Below are 12,948 nucleotides of genomic sequence, written 5' to 3' on the forward strand. Positions count from 1 at the left end.
TGTGTCTACACACGGGCCTGCAGAACCCAATGCTCCCTTTTCCAAACTGTTTGCAATCCTGCGAAACTACACACTAGTTCAACCACCTAGTGCTCTCATTTACTCAAGCCACAATCCTGTGGGTATCGGCACTGGTCTCCCACCCAGTGTTCTCACTAACGCCGCATATCAACGACGACCACATTCCTATGAACACCTATACATATATATATATATATTGGGAAGTCTCTTCACTAAGGGTCTGCTACTACAATAATATTAATATCTCAGTTGTCTACTCGGGATGAAACTACAATAATAACTTTGAATATAGTTCCAGATTATATAGTGTACTCCCTGCTCTTGGCATCAAAGGTCCACTCACTCCCTATTTATGTGATCACCACTTACCTGATTGGGATTACTCATCCATTCACGTAGTAACTACCTAGGAGATACATTTACCTTCAGTGAACAAGAATACAAGGGGACACGTGCCAGTTTTCTACAAACTGGGGGTTGTTTTATTATAACAATATAAACATTTACACAGATCAACAAAGGCTATAGGTAGAACACACCGCTTGAAAGAGAAAAGATTAAACATAACAGGAACACTCCGCTGAAAGGGAAAAGATTGGACATAAAGTGTAAGTGTAGCTAATGTGATGAAAACAATATCACCTGATTAGTGTGAAGTCTTGTTCTAGCTGTCATCTGGGTTCCTCTCTCGTCTGTGCCTTGGCTCATCTCAGACTCTCTCTCTCTCCTGCACTCTTGGGTACACCTCTGCGCTGATCACTCTGTCTCTGGACTCCTCTCCCCCACACGAACTGTCTCTCCACCTTCCGTCTTCAATCTTAATGGTTCCTGCCGCTCTGATCACCGTTCATTCCACTAGCTTATTCACTCTGTCTCTGCGCCAATGTCCAATTAACTCCATCTGCTCCCATAGGTTAGTCCACGAGCTCTCCTCTATCTCTTCTAAAAGGCATTACTTCAGACTCCAGCTATTCACACCTCCTCCTGATAAGCAACTGCTTCTGACTGCTTCCTTCAGTTCCAGCTCACTCTTCAACTCAGCTCTTCTCCAGCTTGAACCCTCTCTGCTTGACTCCCTCTGCTCGACTCTCTGGCTGACTGACCCTCTGCTTGACTCTCTGCTTGACTGACTGACTCCGCCTCTGCACTTCACAAATATAGAATGCTGTTTCCTCATGGAAAGTTCCAGCCAGCAGCTTCCTCCCACCAATCCCATGCACCAGGCTCCTTGCGCTAGACGCTCCCACAGTGACAAGTCTGCTTGTTTCGTCTAGAGACCTGAGCCCGGGAACAATTCCTGATTAGATTCAGCTCTGGCCGGTTCTCTCCGGTCCGCTTAGGGCGAACAACAGTTATAACTATAAACATTGCCTTTGCCCTGAAAAGCCTCCCAGTTTCATCAAAATGGAGTCCCTCTAGCTCTAGGCCTGTAGGCCTGAAAGGGGTGAAATGCTCCTTAGCTCTGTCAGAATACCTACATAAACCATACCAATATGTCTAATATGTCAAAGCCAATAGGCAATAGACAGGTTAAAGTCAAGAATAAAGGCATATTAAGCAGCTATTCTCTTATAGGTCTGGAAAAAGGGCTTAAAAGGGCCAACACAGGCTAAGAATACCTATACTAGATGCGAGCAAGACTAATGATCTATATCACTGCTAAATAAAGCCAAAAACTCTGTCATTACAGTTGGCAAGAGAGGGATAGGTTCCGGTTTCCGGGGTATGGGGCCACGATTAGGTCGGGGACCGGTTGGGGTGCCTGGCTGGGGTGCATGGTCTTCTTTTCCTCTCTGAAGTTCCTGGGCTCGACTGAACGCACTAGCGATATCAACCGCACTGTCGAGAGTGAGATGAGCATACTGTCTTACCCACCTCTGTGTGTGAGGGTGTAAGGAGGCCAGGAATTGCTCGAGGTAGATTTTAGCTAAGATCTCTTCTTTTGAGGAATTGGCGGGTCTGAGCCATCGGTTTAAGTCTTTAATATGAAACAATAAAGCCCTGGGGGTTTCCTGGGGCCCCTCGTTTGCTTGTCGTCCATGCCTAAACGCTCGAGGATGCACCTCTTGATTTCTTCATAGGGGGGGTTTCCTTGTATATTCGCTTGTTGGTAGGCGGACTGTAGATCCCCTGTCAGTAACGGGCCCAGGTACTGGCCCCATCGTTCCACAGGCCAGGAGGGGGCCAGGGCCATCCGCTCAAAATTGGTGAAGAAATAGTCGGGGTCTTCCCCCTGTACGTATTTCTGTAATACTACCAATGGAAGATGAAGTGACTGGTCTTTGTTGTCCCAGAACATCGGTGAGTTTCCCTAGCGCCAAGTCATGTGCCTCCCCTTGGCCTTTTAGTACATCCTGCAGCTGTCCCCAGTCGTCCTCCGCCACTTTGAGAAACCTTTCCATCATTCTTCCCAATTTTTCCTGTGTTTCTGCCATTTTTTTAAACGCGGCCTATATGCTTTCGTTTAATCCCACTTCTGACACTACCTGTGATCGTGGGGGTAGTGCGGGCCGGAAAACCAGGCGTGGAGGCCGTATAAGGTGTGCAATGGCTTCGGTATTTATTAGTGGCAGTACATTCAAAGGGGCAGGATAAAGAAACACAAAACAATCGGGCTCCAACGGGTAGGTCTCCGGGTCTTCTTTCGGGGAACGGGTCTGGACACCAAGTGGGTTGTTCCTCGGCGTCTCCGTAGTGTTGTTCCTATGATAGTCCTCTGAGGGCGTGTGGAAAAACAAAAGGAAGGAGCCATTAGTCCTATCGGACTATGAATTCGGAGCACCGCTTACCGAAACTGGGAAGTGAGGGGTGTAAAGCGAGATGGTGAGGAAGGAAGGGGTATCGACAGAACGGGAAGGAAGAAGAAAAGGGGGTTATCGACGCCAGGGTGGGAAATAGTGTTGGGGACCTGGAGGGAAGTGAAAACCTGGGGAAGGGTAAAGGGTAGTGAGATACTTCCAAGGGTGTGCTATACAATACTTATAGAGAACAGCATGAACCTTCAATGATAAATACTATATACAGTGCACCTATTGTGTTTTCGGTGTCTGCTCTCTGGTAGTGGGTACTCACCGGCTCTGCCGCAACTCTCCGAGTGTTGCGGTCACTCCCAAGCCACCTCCTTTGGACACCACCACTCCTCGCTTTACTCCTCCTCTTCCTCGCCCATCTCAGTCTCTCGTTCCGCTGTTCCTTCGGTTTGGATCTCCTGCCACGCTTTCACTCTCCCGACCGTCTTCTCCTGGTATTCAGCGCTTCCTGCTTTCAAATCCTGGTGAAGGGTAAGACTTCCGGGGTCAGCCGGGTGTCCTTCCGGTTCACCTGCGAAGGGGATTGGATCCTGGAATGACAGAGGGGTGGAGTTTTGATCGCTACTGACGCTTCAGGGTCCGTGTTCGGAAAATGGTGAAACCCGGTATGGTGCCAACAACGGGGGTAAGGTGAGGGTACCGGATCACATTACCATACTATTAAAACGCTTATCAAAGTTTTAGGTATCCCAGTTCTTTAATAGTGACTTTTTAAATTTGAACTTGGCTATTTTGTTAAGAAATTTAACAAAACTGATCAATATAGGCTGGTAATTTCTTTTAATATTGAAGCAAAGAATGGTGATTTCCCTAGTAGGATATCTAGGATTATAGAGAAACAGCTTTTCATTCTGGACATTAAATTCCTCCCAGCTGCTTTTACAGGAAAAAAATCAATTGATGAAAGTGATTAATAACATGGATTCAATGTTTCACCCTTTTTTTCAAAATAGGGACTGTGATTGAATCTTTCCCTGATTTAGGTAAATGGGAACATAAACAGATTTACATTTGTTGGTAAATTGAGGTGCTCATTTTTATTTATTTATTTTAGAAATATCCAAATGGCTTCCTTTCTAGTAAGGAGACTTCCAAGCTGGGTTCTCCTTAATTGCTACAGTGTTAATTTAAAAGTTTATACTTGCAATCATTTCAGATAATGGAATGTGCCTCCTATATGTATGTGGACTTCGGGGAAAAAAAACGTCTCCGGGTTCCTCAACACAGCTTATCCAGAGTTCAATATTGATGTAAAATTTCCATTGACGAAAAACGAGCTAAATTATGTCTATCCTTATTACTGGATATGCTTTATGGCTATGGGAGTTGTTCTTGAAGTAATTAATTTTAAGGAGCCCAATCCATTTGAAGACTGCTTTGTGCCCCACCACGGATTCATCATAGTCCTTATCACTAAAGACTGTCTCCCCATCACACCACTTGTAACTCTTCCCATCCACTGTGGATATTGTTTTTCTGGGTAGACATTGGGCTGCCTGTTTCTGGTGTCTGTATAATTCAGATGATCAAATATGTATCAGAAATACTAATACTCAGCTTAAGTAATTTGCTGTTTTGACAAATCTTGGCAATGCATGTTTGTCCATCAGACCCTGCTGCTACAGAAAACTTTAGGGTTTATACTTCAAGTTAATTGTACATTTTTATTTCATACTGAATGTCGATACTGCTTGTGACTGAGTGTAAAGGTCTAAATAAGCTTTTTTTAAACTTTTTTCTAAGGTGATGAGTGGTCTGACGAAGCGTTGGATGAATTTGATCGGCTCACACACTGTGCTGAATGGAAACCACTGCTTGCAAAGATTTCCAGTTACACTCAGACTGGAACCTCCACTTGGCCACACATCAGCCTGTATGATAATATCAATGGAAAGGTATATGGCTTCTCTTTGTGGTTGCAAATCCCAACTGTCTCTTAGCCTGCTAGAGTTGAATAAGAATATTGTTTGGTAACAGACAACTTTCATACTTCACTACCTTGATTGAAACAGACCTTGTTTAAAAAAAATTGTTTTACTTTATCATCCTTCATCAAACATGAAGCTGTGTTTCAGCTGTTAATGGAATACTGTTATATTAAATCCACACACCAAGTAAAATGACAGCTGTGGGTCTATTATGCCACATGGTCCGAGCAGCTGCTGTCTTATCTCATTACCACTTGCAGTTTCCAGGATAATCGGAACCTAGAATGTTTTAGGAAATGTCCCTGAGGGAGAACTCGCTACAGAAATCAGATGAGGACATATCCCATCCATTACAGTACGCAAATATTGAAAAATAACTCTAACCCAGAGAAACTAAGGACACAGACCCTAAAAAGAGAACCAAACAGAACAGAGTAGAATACACCATTTGCGTAAAGCTATTTTGGCGTTCCTGTTTTCTGTTTCTATTTGTGGAGAATTCAATTTTTCCACGGTGTTTCCAATTTTTAAAAAATTTAGAAAAACCTGTGGTTAGCGTTTACGCTTATTTTTTGTTTGCACCGCAAAAAATCATGGGTTTCTCTTCCAGGGGATCCTCCTCATCAAGTCATAAGCACTGAATATTCCCGCCCACTTGCGGGGACCCCGGAAATAATATACAATTATATATGTAAATCACATATAAATCGCTCCACATATATGTATGCACATATATCATTTTTTCCCACACCAATGCAGCCCCAAAACGGAGGCTAAACAATGTAATTCAATTTATTTATTTTGTTTTGGAACTCCGACGGAGGTCCACAAAAACACACTAACAATTTAAAAAGACCAACATTGCATACAGTACAAAATTCCTTCCTTATACATTAACATATCATCAAACGTAATGTGAAATGTGCAAATAATGCTATAATACGTAAAACAATCACATAACCTGCCAATAAAAGTTCTTGTATACATACTAAGTAATGTGCAAATGATGCAATTAATACATGAAACAATTAACCCCTTCCCTGCTCATGACAAGCTCAGCTCGTCATGCAGTACACTGGTCTAGTGCTTATGAAGAGCTGAGCTCGTCATGAACAATGGAAATCTAAAGAGTTCAGCACCAAGCGGGAATTGCTGTAGCATTCAAGGTGTTAAGAGGCCAACCAGTTGATATTAAATCGAAACCAGAGTACTACTGTTAGACCAAATTCTAATAAATGGGCACAAATGTTTTAAAAAATTGGTATATCTTAAAGCAAACCATTTCATTCAGGGGTGACAAAACCAGAGAATGTGTATCCTGAGCAGAGTGAATATTAAATTTGATAAATACTGGTTTTAAAAACACTCGCCTGGCACTTTGCAGTTTTGAACATACAAATAAGACATGATTAAGATCTTGGATTTGCAACTGGCACAGTTCAGATTCTCTTCTCTCTAGGTGTTTTATCCCAGATACCGGTGACGTCTCTTAAAGGCAGCAGATTAAATCTCAGTAGGAGTATCAGCCTTCTAATCCCATGAGGGATATTCCAAGTTAAATAAGGCTGTGGTTTATTCCCCAATGTACTCCCACTGACCGCCACGTTACTGGGCCTGGATTTACTTAAAGCAATGTCTCTGGCTAAACTAATAGGAGATCTAAATTTCTTTTAAGAACTGTTTCAAACCAGATTTAGGCATTGGAGAAGCGGGAATGAAACTAAGACCAAAACTGTCAATTGCATGTAAAAAGGACCTAAAAAACGTGGATTGTGCTTTTAGATTGCAAAAGATTTCTGTTCTCAGAGCACCCCTAAGAGTACCCTCTTTCCCCAAGAAGAGTTACCCCACCTAAGGACTGCTGCCTGGGCTAGAATAAAGGACAAGACTAATCCAAATTGGAGGCGCAAAACATGTGGGGCAGCCAGAGAATTTAAATTACAGATTTGGCGAATAATTTGTCCTTCTGCCTTATCAAACATATGCCAATGATTCATGTCCACCACCTCGGCAGCATATATTAATGAGGGTGGGATTTTAACCTTAAAAACAGATAATACATGGCTAAAATGGCGTCTCCCGCAGGTTTTATAGAATCTATTTCTAAACAATGTAAATACTCATACATACACTGTAATTAGCAAGGAAACAAAAAACACATTAGGTCAAATAGCCCTTGAACTTTGTGTTTTAATGAGCAAAACACTCATAAATCCTGAAATTTGCTAATAAATATACATTGTTAGCCACAGGCTGCGTTGAACAGCAATAGCATAGAAAATGAAACCATTTTCAACAAAAACTGGCACTGTGCCTTTAAGGCAGCCATGACCCCTAGCTTCCCATCATGCCTCAGGGGTGACAGTTAGGTCAGTTGTTGTTTCCGGCTTCTTCAGTCAGGACCCTGGTTCAACAGCTCCCTTTCTTTTTGACTTTCTGTCAAAAAATACTAGAGAATTTCTACAATTTTTACTTTCACTCAACGTCTTTTGGGCATAGTGTTAGTGCTACCTTTTTTGCATCTGAAAAAAGGATTTTCTCTGCCAAAAATGCCTTCTCTCTTTGACAACTGCCCTTCCTGTGGGAAGAAGGCCAAGACTGACACACATCCTGTGTGTATCCTCTGCCTCCCTGATTCTCATTCTGCGAATTCTTGTGAATACTGCAAGAATTTATCAAAGAGAACTCTCAAGGATAGGTAGAGAATTTGTATTTATGGTCTCTCAGAGAGGTAGGTCTCCTAAGAGGCAGAAGAAGCGCAGGACGCAATCGACGTGGAGAGAAGTCCCGACTTGCTCTCCTTCGGCGTCGGGATCTGCGTTGAAGAGGCCTTCGACGACGGCTAAGACAATGAAGACTTCAACGTCGAAGTAAAGTACCTCTGCTGCCATCTATGGGGCGTGCAGCGTCGAGAGAAAGGTCTCCGTTGGAGCATAGGAGCTCGACGTCGAGACAGCCGGCGTCTAAGCATCCTCACCAATCTTGGACGTCGCGGCTTCCTCAGTCGACGCCAGGTCATCGGTGTTCGACGTCGAGGCATCCTCTGTTGATGCCTATTCATCGGCGTTCAACGTAGAGGCATCCTCCGTCGACGCCTAGTCATCGGCGTTCGACGTCGAGGCAACCTCCGTCGGCGTCTGGGCAGCGATGCTCGACGTCTAGGCATCCTTCGTCGCCGTCACACCATCAACGGTCGACGTCGAGGAGATCCCCGTTGACGTCACAGCATCGACGTTAGACGTCAAAGCAGCCTCCGTCGACACCTGGTCAACGGCGTTAGATGTCGAGAGGGTCCCCGTCGTCGCAGCAGCGTTGGTCGACGTCAAGACATATCTTCGAGGAAAGTCTCTCCTCCAAGATCTATGGGGAGGTCACCTTCGGGGCAGACTGCTCAGGAAACAGCGAGTCAGCCCTCGGATCCGGCTCATGCCTTCACAGCAGAGGTCCCCAAGATCGGCTTCAGCTGCGGAGGTGGAACATTCCTCAGTGCATAGGAGTCCTCCGGCCAAGAGGAAAAGAGTATCGGACAGACGTGCTTCCAGAAGTCGCACAAGGTCTAACTCCAGACATAGAGGGGGGTCTCCGGTGAGTTTGTCATCATCCTGTTCGGTCTCCCGGTCTCACCGTGAACGATCTTCAGATGTGATCCTCTACTCCTCGGATAGTGAGAGGTCCAGACATTCTCCTGCTCGTTCGTAGCATGGGCAAGCGGATTTGCCTCCTCCGGCACGTTCACCAGTGAGAGCGTGCACCCAGAAGTCTCCTTCCATCAGGCTATCACCAAGATGGTGTAGGCCTCTGCAAGATTGGGCTCCAGACAAGGAGACAGCAGCCAGGTTGCAAGCTCAATTAGATCAACAAGTTTCCCGACCCAGGGAAAGATCGCGCTCCCGAGTTCGCTCCAGTAGGCGGAGATCGAGATCTAGGAGATGGGCTCGCAGATCTCCGACTACTTAATCTACGACCCATTCTCACAGGGATTATTCTCCGACTCTGGCGGACAGTCCCCATCAAGAGTATCCCCTATAGACGACATTTTCACGTTTCAAGACATTGTGGGCAGGGGTGCTTAGAAACTGGGAGTTCCCATGACTACTCCACAGGTCAAGACTTCTGTGATTTTTGAAACCTTGCATCACAGAACGGCGCCCAAGCCTCTGCTGCCGTTGGTACCTGGAATCATAGATCCAGTGAATGAGGTCTTCCTTACTCCAGCGACTATAAAGGCCGCCCCAGCAAGGGTTCTTAAAGTATCGCTCGCCAGAGGAGGATCCACTCTTCCTCGGGTCTGACCCACCACCAGACTGTGATCATTGCGGCGGCAAAGAAATCCAGTGCTGTAGCTTCCTCATCCACAGTGCCTCCGGATAAGGAAAGCAAAATACAAGATTCGTGGGGAAGAAGAGTCTGCAACACCTCAGCCTCTTTTCTCAAGGTCTCTAATGCGGAAGCCCTTCTGGGTAGGTATGGCAGATCCCTTTGGGATTCTCTTCAAAGGTTCATTGAGAAGCTCCCTCAAGAGGACCGTAAAGATTTTGAGGAGATTCTTTTGGAGGGCAGCCAGGTCTCCAATCAGATCATAAGCGTTGCGACAGATGGAGCTACCCTTGCAGCGCATGGCTATGCGCATGGAGTGACAGCGAGAAGGTCGTCATGGTTGCGCCTGACAGCCTTGAAACCTGAGGCTCAGGCTAGGATCGTGAACTTGCCCTTTTCTGGTACATCATTGTTTGGGGCAAGCACGCATGAGGAAGCTGCAACACATTAAGTCAGAGTTGGACACTCTTAAGGCCGTAGGGCTTGAAAAGAAGGAATTTCGGAGGAAGTACCGCTCCTTCAACAAGGGCCCTTCCAAGCAGATGGTTCAAACTCCTCAATGGCAGAAGGGTCAGGACCAACAGGACCAACAGGGGCAACAGAAGTCCCAGTTTAGAGGCAAGCGAAATTCCAGAGGAGGTGGAAATCCACGCCAGGGCAATAATTCCAACAAGTCCCAGCAAAAGCAATGAGTGCTTCCGTCCCCCAGTGCTGTTGACCACTCCGGGGGGGGAGCATTGCACATCATATGTCAGAGTGGGAAAGCATTACTCAGGACAGATGGGTGTTGACTACACTTCGGAATGGGTACTGTCTTCGTTTCTAACACCTGCCTCCACCCGTCCCCCCAAGGCCAACCTTAAGTCATCAGCTCATTCTTTTGAAAAAGTAGCGATACTTCTTGCAAAATCAGCCATCGAGAGGGTTCCGATCGCTCAGAGGGGGAAGGGAGTGTACTCAATATTTCTTGGGCAGAAAAAAGGGACAAAAGCCAGAATTCAGGCCCATTCTGGACTTGAGAACGCTCAACCTGCTCATCAAAAAAGAAAAGTTCATGTTGGCACTTCACCAAATATATCCGAATCTCAGGAAGAGGGATTGGATGTGTTCGATTGACCTCCAAGATGCCTACTTCCATGTCCCGGTGCACCTCAAGCACAGAAGATTCCTGCGGTTCCTGGTGGGGTCCTCTCACTACCAATTAAAGGTCCTGCCTTTCGGGTTGAAGTCAGCTCCCCGGGTATTCACGAAGTGTGTTGCAGTAGTAGCGGCTGCTCTACGCTGAAGGAGAGTCTCTGTGTACCCGTATCTGGACGATTGGCTACTGAAAAGTCCTTCCCCAGACGCTGTAAGGAATAAATTCCAAACCTGCGTCCAGCTCTGTCACCGGTTGGGTTTACATGTCAATTTCAGCAAATCAGTCTCACAACCCACCCAGAAGATTGACTTCCTAGGAGCTCTTCTAGACTCCGAGGAAGGAAAAGTGTTTCCTTCGGAGGAGAGACAGTGTTCTATAACCCAAAAGTGTCAGCTGGTACTTCGCCACAAGGTTCAGAAAGTGCGAAAGATTGCCTCCCTGCTAGGTTCGATGGCTTCATGCATCTTTCTATTCCCGATTGCCAGGCTGCAGATGCATCCTCTTCACTAGGATCTGGGGGACAAGTGGGACCAACAGTCAGCTCGCTGGGACGATCGGATTACTCTGTCAAACAGCTCGAGCTTCCATTCCATGGTGGACAAAGAAACTGAAAATGCAGGTGGGAATTCTGTTCCATCAACCTCCTCCTGCTCAGACCTTGATCACCGATGCTTCCCTTCAAGGCTGGGGGGCACACATGGGTCACCTCCAAGTGCAAGGTTTGTGGTCTCCCAAAGAAAGTACGTATCACATCAACATGCTGGAGTTGAGAGCAGTCCACCTGGCTCTCAAAGCGTTTCTCCCCTCGCTTCAGGAAACATCAATACTAGTACAAACGGACAACACCACCAAAATGTACTATTTAAACAAGCAGGGGTTAACGCGCTCACGGACTCGGTCAATGTAGGCCCAGCGCATCGGGCATTGGCTTCTGGCTCGCAAATTGTCGGTCACGGCGATCCACCTCCCAGGAGAACAGAATGTGAGGGCGGACGCGCTGAGTCGGCATTTCGAAGACAGACAGGACTGGGTTCTAAACGACGAGGTGCTCGAAGGAATCTTCCAGGCTTGGGGTCGTCCCTCCTTAGATCTGTTCGCGGATGACAAACACCAAATGCCAAGACTTTGCCTCACGTTTTTACCGTCCAGGAACAAGAGGGAATGCCCTTTTGATAGACTAGTCAGGGGAATTTGTGTACGCCTTTCCTCCACTTCCGCTGATCCCGAAGGTGGTGAGCAAGCGGACACACTCGTGCACAACAATGATCCTCATTGTCCCCGACTGGCAGAGACAATGGTGGTTCACGGACCTGCTTCATCTGTCAGTGGCTCCTCACAAGAAACTGCCATGCAGGCTGGACCTGTTATCCAAAATGAACGGGAGGATTCATCATCCCAACCTTCCGTCACCGAGCTTGACAGCATGGCTCCTGAGGTCATACAGTACGGCCATCTAGGATTGCCACAGGACTGCATGTCCATCCTGAAGGTAGCGAGACAACCTTCCACGAGACATTCTTATGCCTGTAAATGGAAGCGCTTCTGTAGGAGAGTAGGGTCTGCAATCCTATGATCACCCAGATTTTTTGCTTTTGTTTCACTGGTTTACGACTTTCTCTGGCTGTGGGCCTGCCAATCAGACCCACAGCCTAGCGGTTCTCTCACTAAATTGACATGTGTACCTTAGGTGCATTCTCCAATTGGTACTGGGCCACCTTATCAGACCCTGTAACTCAGGGCATAGGTGTACCCAGGGCCTACCAGGGGCTGAAGCATGTATTATGCCACCCCTGGATGGCCATCTAAATCTGCCACAACTGGCTGCACGACAGCTGGGGCAAGGTGGTGTAATCACCCTTTGCTTTAGATATAGTTCCCTATATCTAACCCTAAAAATGGACACACAGATTCCTATCAGTCACTCCTATGGCAGGCCTTGACAATCCTGAAGGCAGAGTGCTTGGAATCGTGTGAAATGGTGCTCTGGCATGAGCTGAGCCCGTTTGCAGCTTGCGGAACCAAGTCCTAATAGCTGTTCCATGATAACGCATACCATATACTCTTAAGTGCATTATAATCCTCGCGGTTAAATGCTATCTCTGGTATTGCTTTATCAAAACATGTCGAGTAAGGTGTCATACGAATTGGAATACTAACCCCTCGCCAATTTTGGCGACGGGGTTAGCATTCCACCCTTCTAGAGGGACACGACATGTATGTAACTGTGAACCCCGGTTAAAGTTAACTGAAGCCTCAGCTCCACAAAATGGATGCTGCCACCACAGACACTAGTCTGACCTCCTGCTGCTGGGAGTCCTTCCAGCAAGGAGAGCTTGGACAAAGGGTTTCCTGTCAGGGGCGGTGCCAGCACCATCCCAGACAGGGTTTTGTGTATCCTGGGTAGGCAGGGCTTTACAGGAAGGTGACTGCAAGTGGCACCCCGGTGCTCACTACGCATCTGCCGGCTAGAACCAGTTCCAGGGGCACACCAGCCCCTGGCCTGGGGAAAGTCCGGCATGGGAGAGGGGTGTAACCACCCCCCTTCCTGGTCCCACCCCTAGGGCAGGATCTATCTGCGTACCCACCCCTTTCTTTAGGATAAAGGCAGGAGCGGGGACCCTTCCAAATTAGATCTTTGAATCAAGAAACTACTTTCTACGAAAGGAACTCTACTTCTTCTCAAGATTTTTCCCTTGTGGCTAAGGAGTAGTCACCCTGCATCCGCAGGCACCAT

General features: G+C 46.7%; 1 protein-coding gene across 3 annotated transcripts in view; it reads left to right on the forward strand.

The window, feature by feature from the left end:
- LOC147673477 (tudor and KH domain-containing protein-like) overlaps window positions 1-12,948 on the forward strand; it is a 619,192-nt gene that overhangs the window by 503,812 nt on the left and 102,432 nt on the right. For all 3 annotated transcript variants that reach the window (XM_086947328.1, XM_086947327.1, XM_086947329.1), the window contains exon 9: window positions 4,575-4,726. In XM_086947328.1, the coding sequence (XP_086803454.1) occupies window positions 4,575-4,726 (152 nt within the window). The remainder of the gene's footprint in view (window positions 1-4,574; window positions 4,727-12,948) is intronic.

The sequence above is a fragment of the Lissotriton vulgaris genome, chromosome 12 (assembly GCF_964263255.1).
Source record: "Lissotriton vulgaris chromosome 12, aLisVul1.2, whole genome shotgun sequence".
In the NCBI taxonomy this organism is placed as follows: Eukaryota; Metazoa; Chordata; class Amphibia; order Caudata; family Salamandridae; genus Lissotriton; species Lissotriton vulgaris.